Source organism: Gordionus sp. m RMFG-2023, chromosome 5, assembly GCF_954871325.1.
Source record: "Gordionus sp. m RMFG-2023 chromosome 5, tfGorSpeb1-WG-v2, whole genome shotgun sequence".
NCBI lineage: Eukaryota > Metazoa > Nematomorpha > Gordioida > Chordodea > Parachordodidae > Gordionus > Gordionus sp. m RMFG-2023.
In genome coordinates, this window is record NC_088779.1 from 25,539,931 (window position 1) to 25,559,430 (window position 19,500).

The following is a 19,500-nucleotide window of genomic DNA, read 5'->3' on the forward strand; positions in this document are numbered from 1 at the left end:
CACCTGTTTTTGATATATTGGTTCGGTATGACTAATCCTGGATTGATGTACTGGGTACGATTTCATTTTTTTTTATCTTGACTTGCTTAGTTCAATTTGGATTCTTCAGTTGTCATCGGCGTTCTTCCTTTTTTAAAAATCGTTATTTTTGGTTCTTGGTTTATCGACTTGATATGGCTTATCCAGATATGGCTTATCCAGATATGCTTGGCTCAGTTCCAGTTAGTATCCTCATCGATTAGGTATGGTTTGGGTAATTTTGTCGTTATCAATTTATTTTTCTTGTCTAGGATTGATCGGTTCTATTCGACTTGTTTATAATTTATCCTTATTCTGGATTGATCAGATTAGCTGGTTTAATCGGTTCGGTATGGTATGGCTTCTTGTTATGGAGATCTGCTCTGCTAGGCTTTGATTTGGGATATCATGCCTACGCTAGCACGATTTAAATAAGCTTCTATTGTCTGATTAGCTCGATATAGTTTGATCCTCTGATTTTATCTTGGCTTGGGTTGACTTGCCTATGCTTGAGGGGCTTTATTTTTATCTTTAATCGATTAGTTGTGAGTTGGTATCCTAGAATGAACGGCGCTCGCTACTTTTTGTTTTTACTTGAATTGATATATTATTAAAAAATATGATATATAATATATATATAATAGAATTTTTTAATTACGAATATGAATAAATTCTTTATTGTATTTTAAAAATAATGTCATTAATTTATCTTAACCAATATCTAACTATACAAATAAAGAAAAATATATAAATATTTTTTGGATGTATTATTCTTTAAAAAGATTTAACTCGCCCGTTATGATTTCTCTTCAATATTTTGATATATGAATTGGGAATCCATTCCAATATCGAAGGTTCAATTGAAATATATAAACATTAAGTATCCACAAAGTTAGGAATTTAAAATGTGTCATTAAGAATATTTTATGTATATTGTCGAAGCCAATCATATTCATTTATTTTGGATCGAAAGATTCTTTATTTATTTTCACCAAACCAGTCATCTAGGTTTTTAGGCTAATTTATTTTTAGATAAAGTATATATCAAAAAGAATTTATAAAATAAATATAATTTTATTAAAATTTATACAAGTCTTTATAACCTTGTTTTCAAAGCTATTCATTATACTAGATTATATGATACTAAATGAGATTTTATACACTTGCCTCTCATCTTCGTCTTACTAGTTTTAGATTTATTTAATGTATATTTTTAAATAAAAGTGGAATTTCTGGATCAAGCGACATCTTTAAATATTTAACTACAATGTCTACATGAGAGAGGGAGTAAGAGCGATTCACCTGCAATTATTTTTAAAGGGTAAGGGGGTAGGCATCCAAAGGGAGTTAGGGTAAAATATAAATAAAAATATTTGTGGTTTATAAAAATAACTGATAAAGAAATTAAATTTATTAATAAATACTTATTTCTCATTCATTCACATTATTAAACACATTTGCTGCCAATATTTAGAATATGGTTTGTAATTTATTATTCATGATCAAAATAATTATGAAGCCTGAAAGATTTTATTAGAATTGTTTTGAGGTTATAAATGGTGGCTCATTATAAGATATTTTTATTAATATCATTGGGTTATTATTGCATACGAATTTTTTAGAAGGTAGGGACAGATTTCAGAGGATGTTTACCTTCAGATTATTATCTATTATGTGGACGTTGCCTACATAATAATTTATTATTGTCACGATATATCTGATAATTTCTTTTTATATGTCATTCAATCAAAAAAAAATAGCTGATTGGCAAAAGGACACCGAAGAACCTGCACTATCTATTTGAAAATTTAAATTCTTATAGAATTTTGTTAAAATGAGACTACTTTTTGCCTCTAGTTGCTGTTAAATCTTCCAAATCCTAGCGATAGAAAAAAATTTCTAAGCCTTATCGCAAGAGTTGATTTTTTTCCCAGAATTAAACTATCCTTTAAATTTAATCTGCGATCGATGATTAGATGATAGTTTTCGCTTAAAAATTTAGCCTTTTTAGAGTTGGCTCAAACCCAGTTAAAACAGGTTTTAAATCCGGCCCGGAATTTTAATTTTTATAAAAAAATAATCCATGGTACCTTTGCAGGTCTCTGCTATTTATCATCACTTCCTGTTGCTAGTGAAACTTATTCTATACCTTAAATAAAGCAGAAGCGGCCGTGGCTTATAAAAATAATGAAAATAAAAATATTGAAAAACAAAACTTTTTGTTTCCATATAAAAAAATACGAAAAAGATTTTTGATTAATGTTTTTATTCTTGTTGAAGAAAAAAATAGCATTTTTTGGAACATTATCAACCATAGCATTCAGCTAGTAATGCATCATAGGATTAACATTTTTACAATAAAAATTTGACAAATATTTCATTTTTTTTTTCTATCAAGATTTGAAATAGATTATAAAGCATTCTGCTGTAATAATATTTACAAAGTAATTTATCTTATAGTATTCTCTATATCAATATTGCAACGATGGGCTTGCCTTGCTTAAAGTAGAGGCAGACAAATATTAAATTTATAGAGCTTTACCTTTGACTCAACAATGGATTATAATTTCTGAAATTCGTCATCTACTTTTGCCCTGATTTCCATAAGTTTCAATATAATGCTTTCAGCTAATCTCATAGTCTCAATCAAATCGATGTTATTTTTTTTTAAATATTTAACTTTAGTTGATAAAAAGTTTCAAATGATTTGGTGGGTAATTTAAATATTACGCCAATAAAATTTTGAAATCAATATCAATTCATAATTAGTAGCTGCAGCCTTTAGATGGAGGTAATAATTACCTATATTTAAAAATTATAAATATATGCGAAAAGATGTAGGAACAAGACAATTTTTGAAAAATATTTTAGCCGGCACTAAGATGCTGCGAACGCCAATGATAATATAATAGTATTAAAAAAAGACCAACTCATTTAAACATAATATTTTTTATAGTAAAATATAATATTTATACATAATATTTTTTATAGTAAATATAATATTTAAGAATAGGTTACAGAGATGCAGAAGTTAAGCGAATAAATAGATAAATTTTTTTAAAGTAAATCAAGGTTCTTTATAAAATATATATAAATTTAAAATCTGAAGAAAAATAAATGGTGGTCATAAAACTTTTAGTTTTTGTTAAACTTAAAACGTTATATTTAATAATGATAAAAATAAATTGTTATACAAATGAGAAATTAAAATAATATAGTAAATAGATATATAATTAACTAAAATTTATTAAAATTTTATTACATCAGCTTAATATTATATTAATCCGATTAACATTTTATTTATTTAACTATGTTTTTGCAAATAAAGAGAGTGTTTAGATAAAAAATTAAAAAATTAAAAAATATATACTTTAGTTTCATTATACTATTTTAAAAATTCTTTTAAATTTATTTTTAAAAAAAAATATACACCATTTTTATTATTTTTACTAAATATGAAAAGAAGTTTGGTTCCCTCATCTGGAAAATTTTCTCCGAAACGCACCCGTAAGCCTATAGCTATTTTAATAGTAAAAAAAATGTTATTATTACCTTAAGAATATTATATGGTTATTAGTGCCTAATTGCATCGTGATAATAGTATAACTACGCGTTCCTACAATTTTAACAAATGATTTGTACATTTAAACGCTCAATAGACTAGATCGCTTATAACGCCATAAATTATGCGCTAGCATATAATCATGTGGGATTTTCTAAATATATGGAAATTTGGAGTTTCTCAATTTTAAACAATTCACCTCTTTTTAAATGTCAAGAATCGGATTTTGTTCAGAAATGTATTTCAGAATTATTAGAGTACACCTACCCTAATTAAAAATTATTTTATGTATTTTCATATTTATAACTAAAAAAAAAAATATAAATTAAGAGTATCATCAAAATTTAATTTAAAAAATATCTTTATTTAAATGTAGATAATTCTATATATGCTAGGGGTGAAATAAGATTTTATTTAAAAAATCACCCTCGTAAAAATTTTTAAATTGAGAGATGCATAATTCCTATAGATTCCAACCACATTACGACATATATTCGGTGATGCAAAAAAAGACAATGTGTTGGACAAAGCGAATGGCTAAACCGATTTCAATGAAATTTCATTAAAAAAACATATTAGAGTTTAATTTCTTAGTGGTCGATTAAATTCTTATTGTGAAAATTAGATTATTTATTTTGTAATAATCATAACTATATTAATACTATCAAAAGAATATCCTAATATAATTATGAATAGTTCTGAGAAGGAGAAAAGAATCCTGGAATGCTGCAACATTGATTAGTAAATTTCCTGATAAGAATTGGAATCTTCACATACTCCAAAGAGATGTCAAATGATTTCAGAAAGTCTGATAATGGAGGATCAAGGATATCTAAAATGGAAGAAAATATTGCCAATTACTGAAGAGAATTTATATATTATGCTAGAAAGGTCAACCCGATACCCATCTATCGCAAAGAATTGTGACAGGCTCTTTAGAAATTTCGTGAAGAAATTTACATATAACGATGACAAGTAGAAGTCTAGAGGAAACTTTGACATTCAAGATTTAAAAAGAAAAAAGAGTTGTAACGATGTCAAGCATTTTACTGTACAAAAACTCATAAAAATGTGAGAAAAATGGGCTGTCTCAAGATTTGAAAGATTTGTCTTTACATGTACTTCATTAATGGACAAAATATCGCGTCAGTTCTTTAAAGAGTAAAAAATAACAAAATGGAGTTTTTGAGTGAACTCATTCATCACTGTAAATCAATTCCGGTAAAAAGTTACTTTAAGCCCATCAATTTTAATTATTTTTGTAAAAATGCTTATCTAACTCTCTAAAATTTCTAAATTTCATTGAAATTGATTAAGTCATTACTTTTCGGCAGCGTTTTAAAAAAAGGCGTCATTTCTTTGATCCGGGGGTAGTAACATAGGCACTCTCCTCGTAAGATGTTGGGCCAACGTTTAATGTTGGGCCAACGTTTAAGTATTTCCCACTATGTTATTTGGAACTAACTCCTACTAATCTTACCCTACTCATCCCACCCTTCTTTTGGTCGTGCATTGCAATTGATTGGAAGGTTAATAGATATTTATACAAAATTAACTAATTAGGAACAGACAAATTATATAGTAAACGGTGAAGTAAAATAAATGAAATGATTAATAATTTGATATGAGGTATTTTCTTCACATTAACTTATTGCAGGATAAAACACTTCTTATTTAACACTTTAAAAAATATAAATAAATTTTACCGCGTAATACTGATTGATTTGCAGAAATCTATATTATTCTATTAATATTTCCTTTTTAACACCATTGTATCTACATAACTTGGAGGGGGAGGGGGTGTGGAGGGTGATGCCAATTGCCAAAAAATATTTTGGGGGTATTGGATGAATCTGGTCCCTTTGTCTTCAATTATTTTTGAATACTTTTCCAGTAATTGAACTATCAAATACTTTGTGCTTGAATTGTGTGTCTTTAAAAAATTTCTAAATTTTATCCATCATATACAAAATATTTACCCTAGACCATGGCTCAGCTTTACAGCCATTCTTACTTTATATCTTCAAGATTTAGGATTGGATTTTATAATGTGTTTAATTTTCGTTTTATTATTTTACAATAACTTTTATTAATTTTTCTTTAAATTTTATTATTTTTCATTAAATTTTATTATTTTTCGTTAAATTTTTATTTTTCATTATTTTTTATTTTAATTTTTATTATTTCCATCCTCGGGAACAAAAAATGCGAAATAATTTTTTCAAGAAATTAATAAGGGATTGGAGGAGGGAAAGGTAGTATTTAAATTTGTATCTAAAAAAATTTTTAAACTAGAAGTGACACCATAAATAATGGTAATGAGGCTATTAAATCAGTCAACCAGACCCCCATTTAATTCTAATAAAGTTATTGCATTACATCCCCAATGATACAAGACTGAGCCGAATTAGCCGATAGTTAGCCATTACCCTATAGGGAAAGGAATATAAAAAAAAGGTAGAATTTACATTGTTTTTAACTTTTTAATTTTATATCTATCAATATAACTTTACACCAGTATAAAAACTCATTAAATAAAAATTTATTTAAGTGATAAAAGTTCACAAGGTTCAATCTAACTAAAAATCTTTGTACAATTTTGCAAATTATATTTTGTCAAAATCGACAATTCCAATGGGAATAGGAAAAAAGGAAGACCATATTGATTAAATTATGACAAAAAATTAACTTTTAAAAATGTAAAAGTGATATAATTATGAAATAACAAATTAAATTTTTTCTATATTCTTTGAAGCATATGTAAAATGATAATTTATATTTTTTTATAAACTACAGAGATTTATGTTATCTGTTAGTTGTTGATAGAAATTCATCTAGAAGAACTAAAAGTTGGTGGGGGGGGGGGCAAGATGGATATTATTAAGTTAAATAAACTTTATATATTTTTGAAGTGGGTAAAGTTTATATTTAAATATTGTATAAAAGTTTTTTTGCATGAAAAATATTAATTTTAAATTTTATGAAAAAAAAAATTGATTAATTTATTTTTAAAAAAAATTATGGGAAATTGGTGGATATTCGATAAGCTTAAAAATCTTAATAAAGACCGATTAAGTTTGATATTCACTGTGATAATTAGGGATAAAAGTAATCAATAAACTTTACTATATTTATTATTAGAAGCCTGGAACCCGAAAGTAAATTTTGAAACTGAAATAAGTCTTGGAACCCAGATTTCTAGATACCGAGAAAAACCTTGGAATTGGATATCAGAACCAGGAATTTATTTTTTTAATATAATGACATAAAGATTATAAAATATTTGAATAAAGCATTTTTTTTACATTTCAAATAATCTGATGTGGCTAAAAATAAAATTTATTCTAGTGTGTGGGTTTATTTAATTGTATTTTAATATATCCAAAACACAATTCTGCTTCACATCAATAAGGCGCCTTTTATGTTCCATCTATACTTAAAAAAAATTTTAAGTCGATATTAGAGAATATTGTCAGCCTAAAATTTGACTAAAATAGTTGTCGACAAACCATGGTTCGTATAAAATTAGGTGGACCACAATCGCCCTTTTCAATAGTTTCTTTCCTGTTTATTATAACAAACAAGCAAAAATCATTCTTAAATTAATTAAACCTTTCGACATACTTTCTCAAGCTAGTCTGAAAACACATCCTTTGCCGCAATTTATATACTTTCTAATTTACACAGCATTGAAAGCAACCTCCTCCCTCCTCAAAAAATTACACCTACCCTAAAAAATGTCCTTGCGGCATTATGAATTACACGTTTTTAATTATAATGGTACTCCCTTCATATATTTTTAGAATTATCAATACACTACTACCAACTATAAAAAAGGTGAACTTAAAAGAAAAGAGTTATTGTTTAGAAAATTAATAATTATCCTTCTCATTTACAATGAATACATTATTATAGTATATTGTTTGGTATCAGATGGGCAGTATCGCGAATACTTGTATCTAAGATACAAGATCCTTTTGTATCTTGTACTCAGTATCTTATTGACAATTTTTAATAAGATACTAGTATCTGTATCTAATTATTTTGAAAAGAATCTTGTATCTTTTTCATTTTCTTTAAAAAGATACAGATACAGATTTTTTTTAATATTCATGTTTAGAACATTTACATATCACACAATGTAACTTTATTTTCTTCGTGAAATCTTGTATTATTTTTCTTATTTTTTGCTATATTTTAAATATATTGATAACCAAAATTAGTTGGAAATTTTACAGATCACAAAGATAGATATATTAAAAATAACAACACCAAAAATAAGAAAAGGATATATTTTATATGAAATATTTTTTAATTTGTAGAATGTCATATATAGTAGTGAAGATGAAATTATAGAGATAGGTACTCCTGAATCAAATCCGAATCTTAAAATTCTAGATAGAAAATTTTATAAAGGAATTCATGTGAAAAAGGACAAGGTACAACCGAATGTCAAAATTGCACAAGTAAAAAAGTTATTAAAGGTTGAATAAACTCCTCTACAAACTTTGCTAAACATATTAAAGTATAATATACATTTTTATTTTATAATTATTAACATAATAATACCTATACATAAGTCCCTCTTAGATAATTGTTATTAAAAATTTTTATAGAAGATGGATGGTTGATTATCAACTTAAAATCATTTTTGGATATATACCGATACCACTTTTTAGAGGTCGATTTGATCCGATATTCCCGATATTAAATTTATATCGTCCGATTACCGATCCGATATAATATATAATTTTGTATTCTGTAAAGATACCAATGGTTTTAATTTTTAATATACTTTTTATTAGTATAACATCTATAATTTAACTATACCATAACTTATGTCATTTAAATATATTATAATGATCAGTTATAGTTTATATTCAATTCGATTGCAATTCAAAAGTATATTAAATATTTTTATTGTTAAATCACTTTTATATAATAAGTAATAACATTAATCTATATACATATTAAGTAATAAACAATTATATTATGAAATTTGGAATAAATATTTAAAATAATATTTAACATTAATATAGCGAAGATTTCTTTTTAGAAATACCAATATTTCCAATTTATCAGAGGTCAGCTTGCGGCGATAGTAACTGTCAATATCACCAGCTTCACTAAAAACAGATTCTGAAGAGATTATTGCACACTTTTATAACAGAATGCGCAAAAAAATAACAATATGAATGTTTATTAATTAATTATTATTATTAAAAAAATATACATAAAAATGGATTCCGATTTTATTTATAAAAATAAATGATTTCAGATATAACTATTTTTTTTAATTTTATAACATTTTAATTTTGTTAAAGAAGCCATTTTTATAACGGATCAAATTTTATAATATTGACCGATAACCGATATTTTAAAATGGGTAAAATATCGGCCCGATGCGATCCGATAAAAAATATCGACACATCCCTAATATATTTTATATTTAATTATTTTAGAAAGTTCTTATTAGAGGAAATATTTAAGCTACAATTAATATATAATATTAGATAATTTTAAAAGGCTCTTAATAAAATAATTATAATAAGGTAGAATTTAACTTTATTAGTTTATTTATGATATAAGTAAAATTAAATTACAGTATTTATTTACAAAATTTAATCAATTTAAAATGCATTAAAGAAAATTGCTATGTAATTAACAATTAAATAATATAATGTTGTACATTATTTTCATATTTTTTATATATAATTAATGATTTTGCAAGAAATTTATAAAAAAAAATTTGAAAAGAGATTTAAATGATATTTATATATATATATAATATTACAAATGCAAGAATTAATAAGTCAAATTAGAAAATATATCTAATTTAAAAAATACATAAATATCACAAACAAGTTATCTAGAATATATTATTTTTTTTAGAGATGCCATTTAGCCATATACTCCGAATATGATTTATATTTAAAACAACAGAAAATAACCTGCAAATTTTAATTAACCATTTGATTTAATTTTTTTTCTTATTTGCACATTTTCCATTAAATATACTACTCTCCCTTCCCTGTTTATACTATTAATGGGCAAAAATTAATATTAAAATCTCTGATTATTATAAAAAAAATTTTGTGAATACGAATGATTTTATTAAATTTCTTTTTACATAAAACCTAGTCATCAATAAATATTTTATTAATTATTGCAAATATTCATTTTTATATGTGTATGCTATGTTCTTCACAAATAAATAATAAAAACTGTATTTTATAAACTATTCTAATTCAATTGGTAATAATAATTTAAAAGTATCTGATACTCTAATTTAGTAAAAGATACAAGTATCTTTTATCTTGTATATTTTTACTATTTTGAAAAAGATACTAGTATCTGTATCTAAGATTCATTTTTTTATAAAGAATCTGTATCTGTATCTAGATTCTTTTTCCAGAGGACCTGCCTAACTCTGGGTATGACTATGAGTTTGCTGATAGAATGTCTAACCCTTTTAAATTACATATAAAAATATAGCAGAAAATTATCCAGAAATAGGTTTTATTAGACAAATAGTAACTATGATTGTTTGCAATATATAAATTTGATCAATGTTTAGCAATATTATTGTATTAGGTCTATAAAAAGTAAATAATTTTTTACTCCAATATATTGTGCCCATTTTATCCAAAAAATTTAATAGATTACCCCAAATAAATTTATTCCATCTCTATCCTACCCTCATTAAATTCCTTATATCGGAAGTAAACAGCACCTACCCATCCCCCCGCTTATTTAGGAGCTATATGGAGAAACAAATGCTGTGTATACATTTTTACCCCATCTAATAATAATTACGATCCATTAAGTTTAGCGGAAAAAAGAAAATCCCAAAAATATTCACAACAACAATATATTTATACCCATTAAACTATCAACAAACTGCTCATTTGAGGAAGATGCTAGATCCTTAAACAAACTAATTAGCCAAAATAAAGCAACAATCTCGAGAACCCTTTTGATCCATCAAAAAATCAGCCTTTAAATTTTACGTTGCAAATTAAATTACTTAAAGATTCATGGCCGTCACCAGAGAAGAATTACAATTTTTAATTTTTTCAATAAAAATATTGTTAAATATGGATTTTAAGTTTTATTTCTATACAATGTCATTTTTTATATATATAGTTTAGATGTTATTTTAAATTACTTTACATAATATCGATTATTAGATTATTTTTAAAAAAATATTTTAATATTTATTATTAGATTTATTTGAATTTTTTTATTGTTAATTAACTGAGTTTAACCCTTATTTTGAAATATTCTAAATCGCAACCCGAACCCATCTGAGTCCATATTTCAAACTCTTTTTTATTGTTCTTAAGTTAAAAATCAAAATATCATTTTCTTACAATTAGAAAAAAAAGGAAATTAAATTCAACTTCATTAAACATTTGGTAAGAGTCGGTTGGTAAAATTTTTCTTTTATTAGTTAAAAATATGTATAAATGATAAATTTTTAAGATAATTCTATTACAAATCGAAAATGTCCTTTAGTGTTTTTGAAGCGGACCACCTGGATAATAATTTTTAGAAACATAGAGTTATGTGACATTATACATTCCACTTTAAAATATATATTGATCCTCTTTACTTTAGACTATAAAAAACATGATTTTTTTTTACACGTGTGATCTTTGAATTTTTGGTAAGACATCAATACTGCGGAACAATAAAGAATATTTTGAAAAAATCGGTTTAAATTTGTATATTAAAGGTTTTTATGATCAATATTTATAAGTTTAATGTTTATATAATTTAATTAGCAGTTTTTTTTAATGATTTAGGTCTGGCTAATGGAAATTGCTGCTACTACAACTGTTTAAATTTCTATTCGTCCATTTATAATCATGATCTGTCAGATTTGGCAGGTTATTTGTAAAGATGATTAAATCTTATTATGACCTATTTTTAATATATCTTAAACCAAATCATATCTCAAACCTTAAATTAACCCTAACCAATATCTATCTAAACTTTAATCCTACTCTTTATTTCCGATACTTGTTTTTTTTCCAATGGAACATTCCTTGAGTGGAGCTATTATCTTACTAATTTAATACTCTTTATCGGCCCAAATATCCAATATTTGAACTACCAGGAATGACTTTTTAGATCCGATAATAAGACCTGGAATGATCTCATAGAAGCGATGCCAATTTTTTGTTTGTAACTATTCTTATATAGATCCATTAGCCCTATCTAACCAAACAGCAATCATAGCTCAAAAATTTCCAAATATTCGGAAATTTCAGAAGTTCATATTTTTGTTCCTATAATATCAACAACCTTAAATTCCTTCGAAGCTTGCATTAAATCTTCTATAAAGATTTATCGGCAGAGATCTACTCATTATATTCCAACACCATTTGTTTAGGATTAAGCTTAGCGGGGATCGGCTAGGTTTTTTTTTATTGCCACTTAAAGTTATATAAATAACATTTAGCAAAATTAATTAACATTTTTTCCATCTTATGCGATCTATATATATAATATATATCTAAAAAAAATTATTTTGACAAGACAAGGTTAGTCTTTCACTTATTTTGATTCAAAGTTTAATATTGTTTGTAACGATTAATTTAGTATAATTAATACAAAAAAAATTATAAATATAAGTTTTCCTTTTTTTTAACAGTATATTTTTTTTATCGTTAAAAAGAATGTATATTTAGATAAAAGAAAACGTGTTAGATGGAAATATCTGCTAATAAATATCCAGCAAATAATTTAAAAAAATTTTTTATTTTGAATGTATTTCTTTTCTAAAAAATTAGTTAATATTATTCAATTTTCTATTATATTACATTAATAATATGTAAATAAGAATTAATATAATAATCCTCCTAAGAGAATATAACTATAAAGATGATATTTTTTATAAAATTAAAAACGATGAAAGAAAATGCTAGATTACACCAACTAAATATTAGATTAATTTATATCTTTTTAAAGAAAACTTGTATAAAAATTTTTTTAAAAATAATTTTAAAACATAAATTAAATATTTTTATATTTTTTTAAACAATATTTAATTAAAATCAAAGAGATTAAGTTTCTCCTATAAAATAAATATTATAGAGAAAACATTAAAAAGATTGCAAATTTTTTTTAACCATCTCTGAATTTTTTTTTATATTGCTATAAATGTAAAGGATTACTGTAATACAGTAAAGTAATAAATATAAATTATAATGTATATATTTATATATATAAATATAGCCAATAAAAGGCTTTATCAATCAACTTGAATACCAATTAATTTCCAAAAAAAAATTTATTTTTTTAAATGCTAGAATGAGTATTAATTTATTATCTACTTCATTTTTCGTTATTTTACTTTTAATTAATTTTAAAAAAAATTCTGGTCTAAGATTACAGTCATTTATTCAATACAAATTTGATTAAAATCAAGAAATTTATTTAATAAACACAATTTATTATTTGATGAATCTTATATATTCTATGTTCAATAGGGAGAACAGTAATCGAAAAGGAAAATTTGGAGGTAATTTTTTTTTGTATTAAGCCTCATTTGGGTTTATGTTCAGGAGAGTAAAATAAAATTTTATTGCTCGAATGTTCTAAAGGATCTCCATCTCCCTAGAATATGTCACTATACTTAGTAATCAGTTTACTAAGGAGGGATGGGGTGGGAATTGCGGGGAGGAGTAAGGGTAACATTTTTTTGTTAGATAAAAAGGATTTTGTCAAGTGAGTAAATTTATTTTCGGGCCTCCCATTGGCTAGGCCGGGTAATGGGCATCGCTTTGAAAAATATATTCATATTTTCATTGGCGTTTAAAAACCCGATTATTTTATTTATTATATTTGATCCCACAAATCGTGGAATCTTAATTTTAAAAAATGTATAATTAAAACTCTTTAATCTACTTTTATAATTATGCTTTTGATATTTTATTCCTTTGCAAAAAAATATTTAAATATTTTTCATTTCTTTTGATGCTAATATAACCACTGTTTTTACCAATACACTTTATTTTAGCGGTCTCTCTTTCAAATTTTAATCAAATTAAATATAAAAAAATTCCTTTAATTAATATTTCATTCTTTAAATAAATTTTTTAAAAAACAATTAAAAACTTGGTTAGGTTGATTCCAACTTCATTTATGATCTAAATTAAATTAATTGAATCAGAATCTAAATCCTTATAAGATGTCAAGGATTTATTTTTTCGGTAAGCAATAATGTACTGTCCCAAGTTTACAAAAAATCAACTCAAGAGGTATGCTATTTTTTTGTTGTTGAAAAGGCAAAGGAGAAGAAACATGTTCTCCGGAATACGTACAAGCCATCCCACCCAATCTTAATAGCATTTGTTCAAAGACCAAATTCGAAAGGAAAGAGATAAAGCTGCTTTATCAAATCTTTAAACAAGTTAATATATATACTATTTGTATTTTTTTTCCCCATTAGATAATTAGTGGGGTTATACAATTTGGTGATAAACACTTAAAATATAAATTAATTTTAAAAAATGTTCCCCCTATACTTTTCAATACATCATATTAGGAATAAATTTGTTACATTTGTTTGCACGATTCCTTTTTAGGCTGATAAGCAAATGAATAATTTCTATATTACATACAATTTGCATAAATTAGGATAATGCGCATATTATTGCTAGTATATAAATCAAAAATGATTAAAAGATTTATGACCTCGGAAATTTATAGAATTGATATTCTACACATACTTGAATACATTTTAGGGCAAAAAATTAGATCATTAATTTGGCACGTTGATTAAGGTTCAGAACAGCATTGATTTGATCACGTGATTTGACTTTATCACATTTAATGTTGTTAAACCGCTCATTTTGAGCCGATTTTTAAAAATGGCTAACTCAATATTTTAGCCAGAAAAATATTGCCTAAGCCTCTAGATTTCGCTAATAGATATCCAAACCTTTGTTCCTTCTACAGACAAAATCTTTTTCTTTCTTTCTTTTTTAAGAAAGAAAGAAATTGCGTAATATTATTCTGGGTGAAATATTGAGTTAGCCGTTTTTAAAAATCGGTTCAAAACGAGCCGTTTAACAACACTTATCACATTATACATTATAAAGGGAATAAAGGAATTTTCTTTTCGTAATTTTTTTTCCCCTCTACAATTATAATTATAATAATAAAAATAAAATATTATTTATAGCACTGCCCTCAAGGATTTTTAACCTTGAATATATTCAAGAGCATATTCGAAATTCTTTTCCCTCTAGGAAGTAAAAGGCCATTATAATTTAATATTATTTATCCCTAAATATTTTTTTAATTACCAATTTTTTAAGATTCTTCAAGATATGCCTCCTATTTTTACAGATGTTTAGATGTCAATAAAGATGGCATGGTGGGATTCGAAGTTTAATTTTTTAAAATATTTATATCTTCCGTGATTTTTGACAAATTTTTTTTAATGACCGAATGGCTTTTAATCAAAATTCAGAGGCAGATATTCTAGACTTAAAATAGAAATAAACGAGATATTACTTTTATTCTTGATATTCTGATATTAACGATATTAGGAAAATTATTAAAAATAGGGAAGAAATTTGCAACTCCTTCCATTGTGCATCATTTAATATATTTGTTCTTTTAATAGTAACAGATACCTAAATTTGTCCAGGATTAAACTGTATATATGATTAATAGAGTTATTAAATTAAATTTTACATATTTTGGAATATAAAAGTAACCCAAATTTTTTTAAAATTACTTGTGTCACTCACATTAATCGCTTCTGTTTCATTTAGTTTAAGGAAGCTTATTTATGGAGAAAAACTAGCATGGCTTTATAAAACAAATTTTGAAAATAGTTTCTTGTTAAAATCATATAAAAATTTATTAAGGCCAATTTTTTTGCAAAAGATCAACATGCAAATAATAAATTTCCTTTAAATATATATTTACAGAAAAAAAAAATATAATTTCACAGACATTATATTGAAAATTTTGGCTAAATTATAAATATTTGATTTGGTGACACTTTATCAAAAGGGCATATATCACTCGACAATTTATTAAGTAATGCTTTATCACAACATCACTAAATCATGTGATAAAGTGTCCCGTAGTAAAATGTCGCGTTATCAAACTGAGGGATAAAGTATCGTTATGATAAAGCGTTGTTGTGATAAAGTATCGTCGTAAAAAATTGTCGCATGACAAAGTATCGAATGACATAGTGTCGCTAGGCGATAATATTTATAGCAATTTTTTTTAGTAGATTTTATATTTATTTATATCATAATTTAATATTCCTCATTTTTTAACTTTTCTAAATTTTTTTATTTCTATTAGTAACTTTTTATAAAAAAATACCCCCCCCCCCTCCTTTGTCGCTAGAATATAAATATATTTTTTTTAAAAAAACAGACTTTTATAAGCACTCTATCGAAAATGAATTACGGAACTTTCGAAGAACGGGCTACCATTATATTCAAGATTTACGATTTAAAAGACGAAGGCTTTTTAACCAAGGAATCACTTTTCAATATTATCTCATCGGTGTACGACCTAGCTAATTTAACAAATGATCCATATTACACTTATTCCAATGCGCAGCAGCACAGTGAAAGATTTTTCAGGGTATTATTTTATAAAATGGGTATTCTAAATAATTCAGATTTGATTATCAATATAATATAGAAACAGATTTATAGTAAACACGTTATTTTCAATCGTTGCGGTATTATAGCTGATTCAGTTTTAGAAACTAATTTAATATAAAGCTAAAAAAAAAAGAAACAATTATTTTATATAATATTTAAGAAAAATCATATACTTTATCGAATTTTATTTTTAACGCACCGATACATACGTTTCCAAATTTTATCATATTATTATCATCAATAACGCTCCATATTTATAACTTTATACCTATTTATAATTTTGCGATAACGCTGGTAAAATAACGCAACGCTTGAACAAAACCACTTACTATAAATGGCCTTAGATATTCCAGATCTCGAATCCCTAGCTTTATTCAATTTTTTTTTTAAATATTTTTTATGTATTCCGAACCGGAAATTTTAATTTCTTACGAATTTTTTATTATCGTCTGCCTGGCAGGAAAAAAATCCTTACCTGTTTTCAAGTAAATATGATCATAATGGATTAAAGAAATCATGATTTTAATTAGCCCTCGTGACTCGAAAAGTTTTTTGAAAGAGTTATATTTAATAGAGTTCCTATTATTCTTGTTAAAGACTGGTAAGTGAAACCTCAAAAGGGGAATTAAAATAAGGATTATTATCATTTTTATAGTATCCTCTAAAACAAATTATCTGTCCTTTGGGTCGTTTTTCTGCCACTTCCTTGGGGCACACTATAAAGGGCCTAAACATTTTTTAGGGACAAATCTTTAAGAATGGACTGGTCTGGAAGATTTTTATTTTCAATGACAATATCGATATTATACGTTAAATTTTTTATGACCATTTTTTTCTTCTCTCTCATCCAAAGTTGTGGTAACGAATAGAGCTTAAAAGAAAATAAATTTTTGATATTTTTAGTTATTGCTTTCAATAGGGAAAAGTTTTGAATTTTGCGAACAAGAGTCCCAAGTTCAAAGTTCTCATTGGTCTGTAATTAGCCGGGAGTTTTAACCCGAATACCCACTAGCACATTGTTTCAAAAAAAAATTAAGGTTCGCCCGTTTATCCCAAAATTTTGATACCCACCATCAACAATATTTACAAACTTCAATGTGCTTACTCAGCAGCCAACAACCGCCCCAATTTTTTGCCCCATGTATATTTTAAAAAACGCGAGTTGCTTCAAGGTAATGACACCCTACCCTGCGCTCATTTCAATTGAAATCCATTGTGGGATATAAAAACATCTCCAGGGATCATCAGGAATTAAGCTCAGTTTTTGGGTAAGTAAACAGGTTTTAGACGAGAGGCGAGATTGCTTTTCAGATTCAAATTTGAAAAATTTGCCACTTTTAATGGTAAATGAAAGAATTATAAAATTTTTGAATACATCATTTTCTTTGAATATAATATATAGATTAAAAAATAATATTATTTTGTTTTGTGTTATATACTTTATATTTATAAAAATTAAAAATTAAAGGAAGAGCTAAGAATAGGAACTATTTTTTTTAAATTTTGAGCAGGAGCTAGTTCCTCTTAAGAATACGTAGCCGACAATGTATTTTTTTTAAAATCCCAATTAGACAATAAATTTTCAATTATTAAATATTATATTTTTTCATAAATTTTAATTTGATTTAAATGAATTCCATCTTTACTTAATGAATATATATATAATTTTTGAATAAAAAATTTAATCTAGAAATTGAAAATGGACCAAAACGGTAAAGTAGCTATGAAAGAATTTACGGGCATGTTAATAAGGGTAAAATATAATTGATAATATTAATTAGGATGACATCTCGTCTTAATTTATGTGATTCAAGGGAAAAATCTAATCTAATATGTTAGGCGCATCTTTATTAGCGATGCATTTGTCAATCAAAATTCATAGTATTCGAGGTTAAATTTAGAACACTGTCATTCTATTTACTTTTCTGGGCGTGTTGTACAAATTATCAAATCAGTTTTTTAGGACGAAAGCAACATAATTTTTTTTCTTAATTTTTTATTTATAATTACTTTTAAAAAAATTTTCCTTTTAAATTGATTAAACTCGATTATATAAATGTACCATTATTATCGCGCATATTGATAAAAACTTTATTTTGAGTAATAAAACATTAAAACTTTGTGATCAATTTAAAAAAAAATTAGGGGAGACCAGGGAGAGTAGCCCGGGCAGCTAATTTTTTCTCAAATAATTTTAAAATTAATAAACTTTTGATATGAAATTTAAACTATGAATGTTTAATAAGATGCTTCAATGATTCTTAAAAATGTTTTGCAGAAATATGCTAATGAAAAGTTTTAAATGGAAATTTAACTTCAAAAAATAACTTTCTGATTTTTTATATTTTTTAATAATAAATTTTTTTATGAATGTTAATCAAACTAAATATCAATTCTTAAATGATAAAGTAATCTCTATTACGTATAAAAATATTGACAATATTTATGGTAATTTAATATCTTGAAATTAAATCTTAACTAAATTTGGGGAAGGTTTTGACGGGGTACGTATTAGTCATTTTTAGGCAGGGATTTATATTTTAAAAAAATTTAACTATATCTGTAAGAACACTTGAAACCACAAGTTTAGGGCTACTAAAGATAATATGAAGATGGTTGACTTATTTTTTTATAAATTATGTGACAGTTTTAAGTGACAATAAATCCTTTAGGGTGATATATGTAATATGGGTGGACTTGGTGCATTTAACATTTTTGACAATGCTTTTTCATTTATCTCAGGATTAACATTTTTTATATAAATTATTCGAAGGCTAATAGGTACCCCGAGTTTTTTCATTTTTTTTTAAATTATCGTTTTTTAGTTTAATATTAAAGAAAAATTTTAAAAAAAATTAATTTACCGTAAAGATATATGTAAAGAATAAAACTAAGTTTAAATATTTTGGAAAATTATCTTCATAACTTCAATATTTTGGACAAGATAACCCTGGTCTCCCCTAATCGTTTTTATAAAAAACACAACTCTATACCCTTCTGTTCAATTATATAAATATTTACTTATTATTTACTTTTTTTCTTGAGAATTTCAAATTAATATATTTTTCGATTTTTTTTTAAAAAAATAGGAGGAATGTTTGGAGAAGTCCCATACTAATTTTCCGATAGTATCTGCTAATATTTAAAAATTAAATGATTTTAAAAGATGTATAGTATTTTATTATATTGTTATAATAAAAAAATCATTTTCAAATTTTGCGGTTTTATAAAATTATTAACATTATAGGTATTTGGAATACATTTAATGAA

The 19,500-nt window shown here is 25.1% G+C and overlaps 1 protein-coding gene across 2 annotated transcripts; it reads left to right on the forward strand.

The window, feature by feature from the left end:
- The first annotated feature begins 3,399 nt into the window (after positions 1-3,399).
- Positions 3,400-19,422, forward strand: LOC135930046 (Kv channel-interacting protein 2-like). 2 transcript variants are annotated; one of them, XM_065466827.1, is made up of 7 exons: positions 3,400-3,525; positions 13,876-14,000; positions 14,775-14,844; positions 14,911-14,981; positions 15,995-16,207; positions 17,921-17,983; positions 19,320-19,422. In XM_065466827.1, the coding sequence occupies exons 1-7, from the start codon at positions 3,474-3,476 to the stop codon at positions 19,374-19,376; spliced, it is 651 nt and encodes a 216-aa protein (XP_065322899.1). In that variant the 5' UTR covers positions 3,400-3,473; the 3' UTR covers positions 19,377-19,422. The 2 variants fall into 2 exon arrangements, with proteins under 2 accessions (XP_065322899.1, XP_065322898.1); XM_065466826.1 differs by lacking the exon at positions 3,400-3,525 and adding an exon at positions 12,971-13,109.
- The last annotated feature ends 78 nt before the right edge of the window (positions 19,423-19,500 follow it).

Coding starts and splice junctions, on each gene's coding strand:
- LOC135930046 (XM_065466826.1), top strand. CDS start 13,049: ATGAATCTTATATATTCTATGTTCAATAGGGAGAACAGTAATCGAAAA. Junction 16,208..17,920: donor ACAGTGAAAGATTTTTCAGG/GTATTATTTTAT, acceptor AATTTAATCTAG/AAATTGAAAATGGACCAAAA. Junction 17,984..19,319: donor TTACGGGCATGTTAATAAGG/GTAAAATATAAT, acceptor TTAAAAAAATAG/GAGGAATGTTTGGAGAAGTC.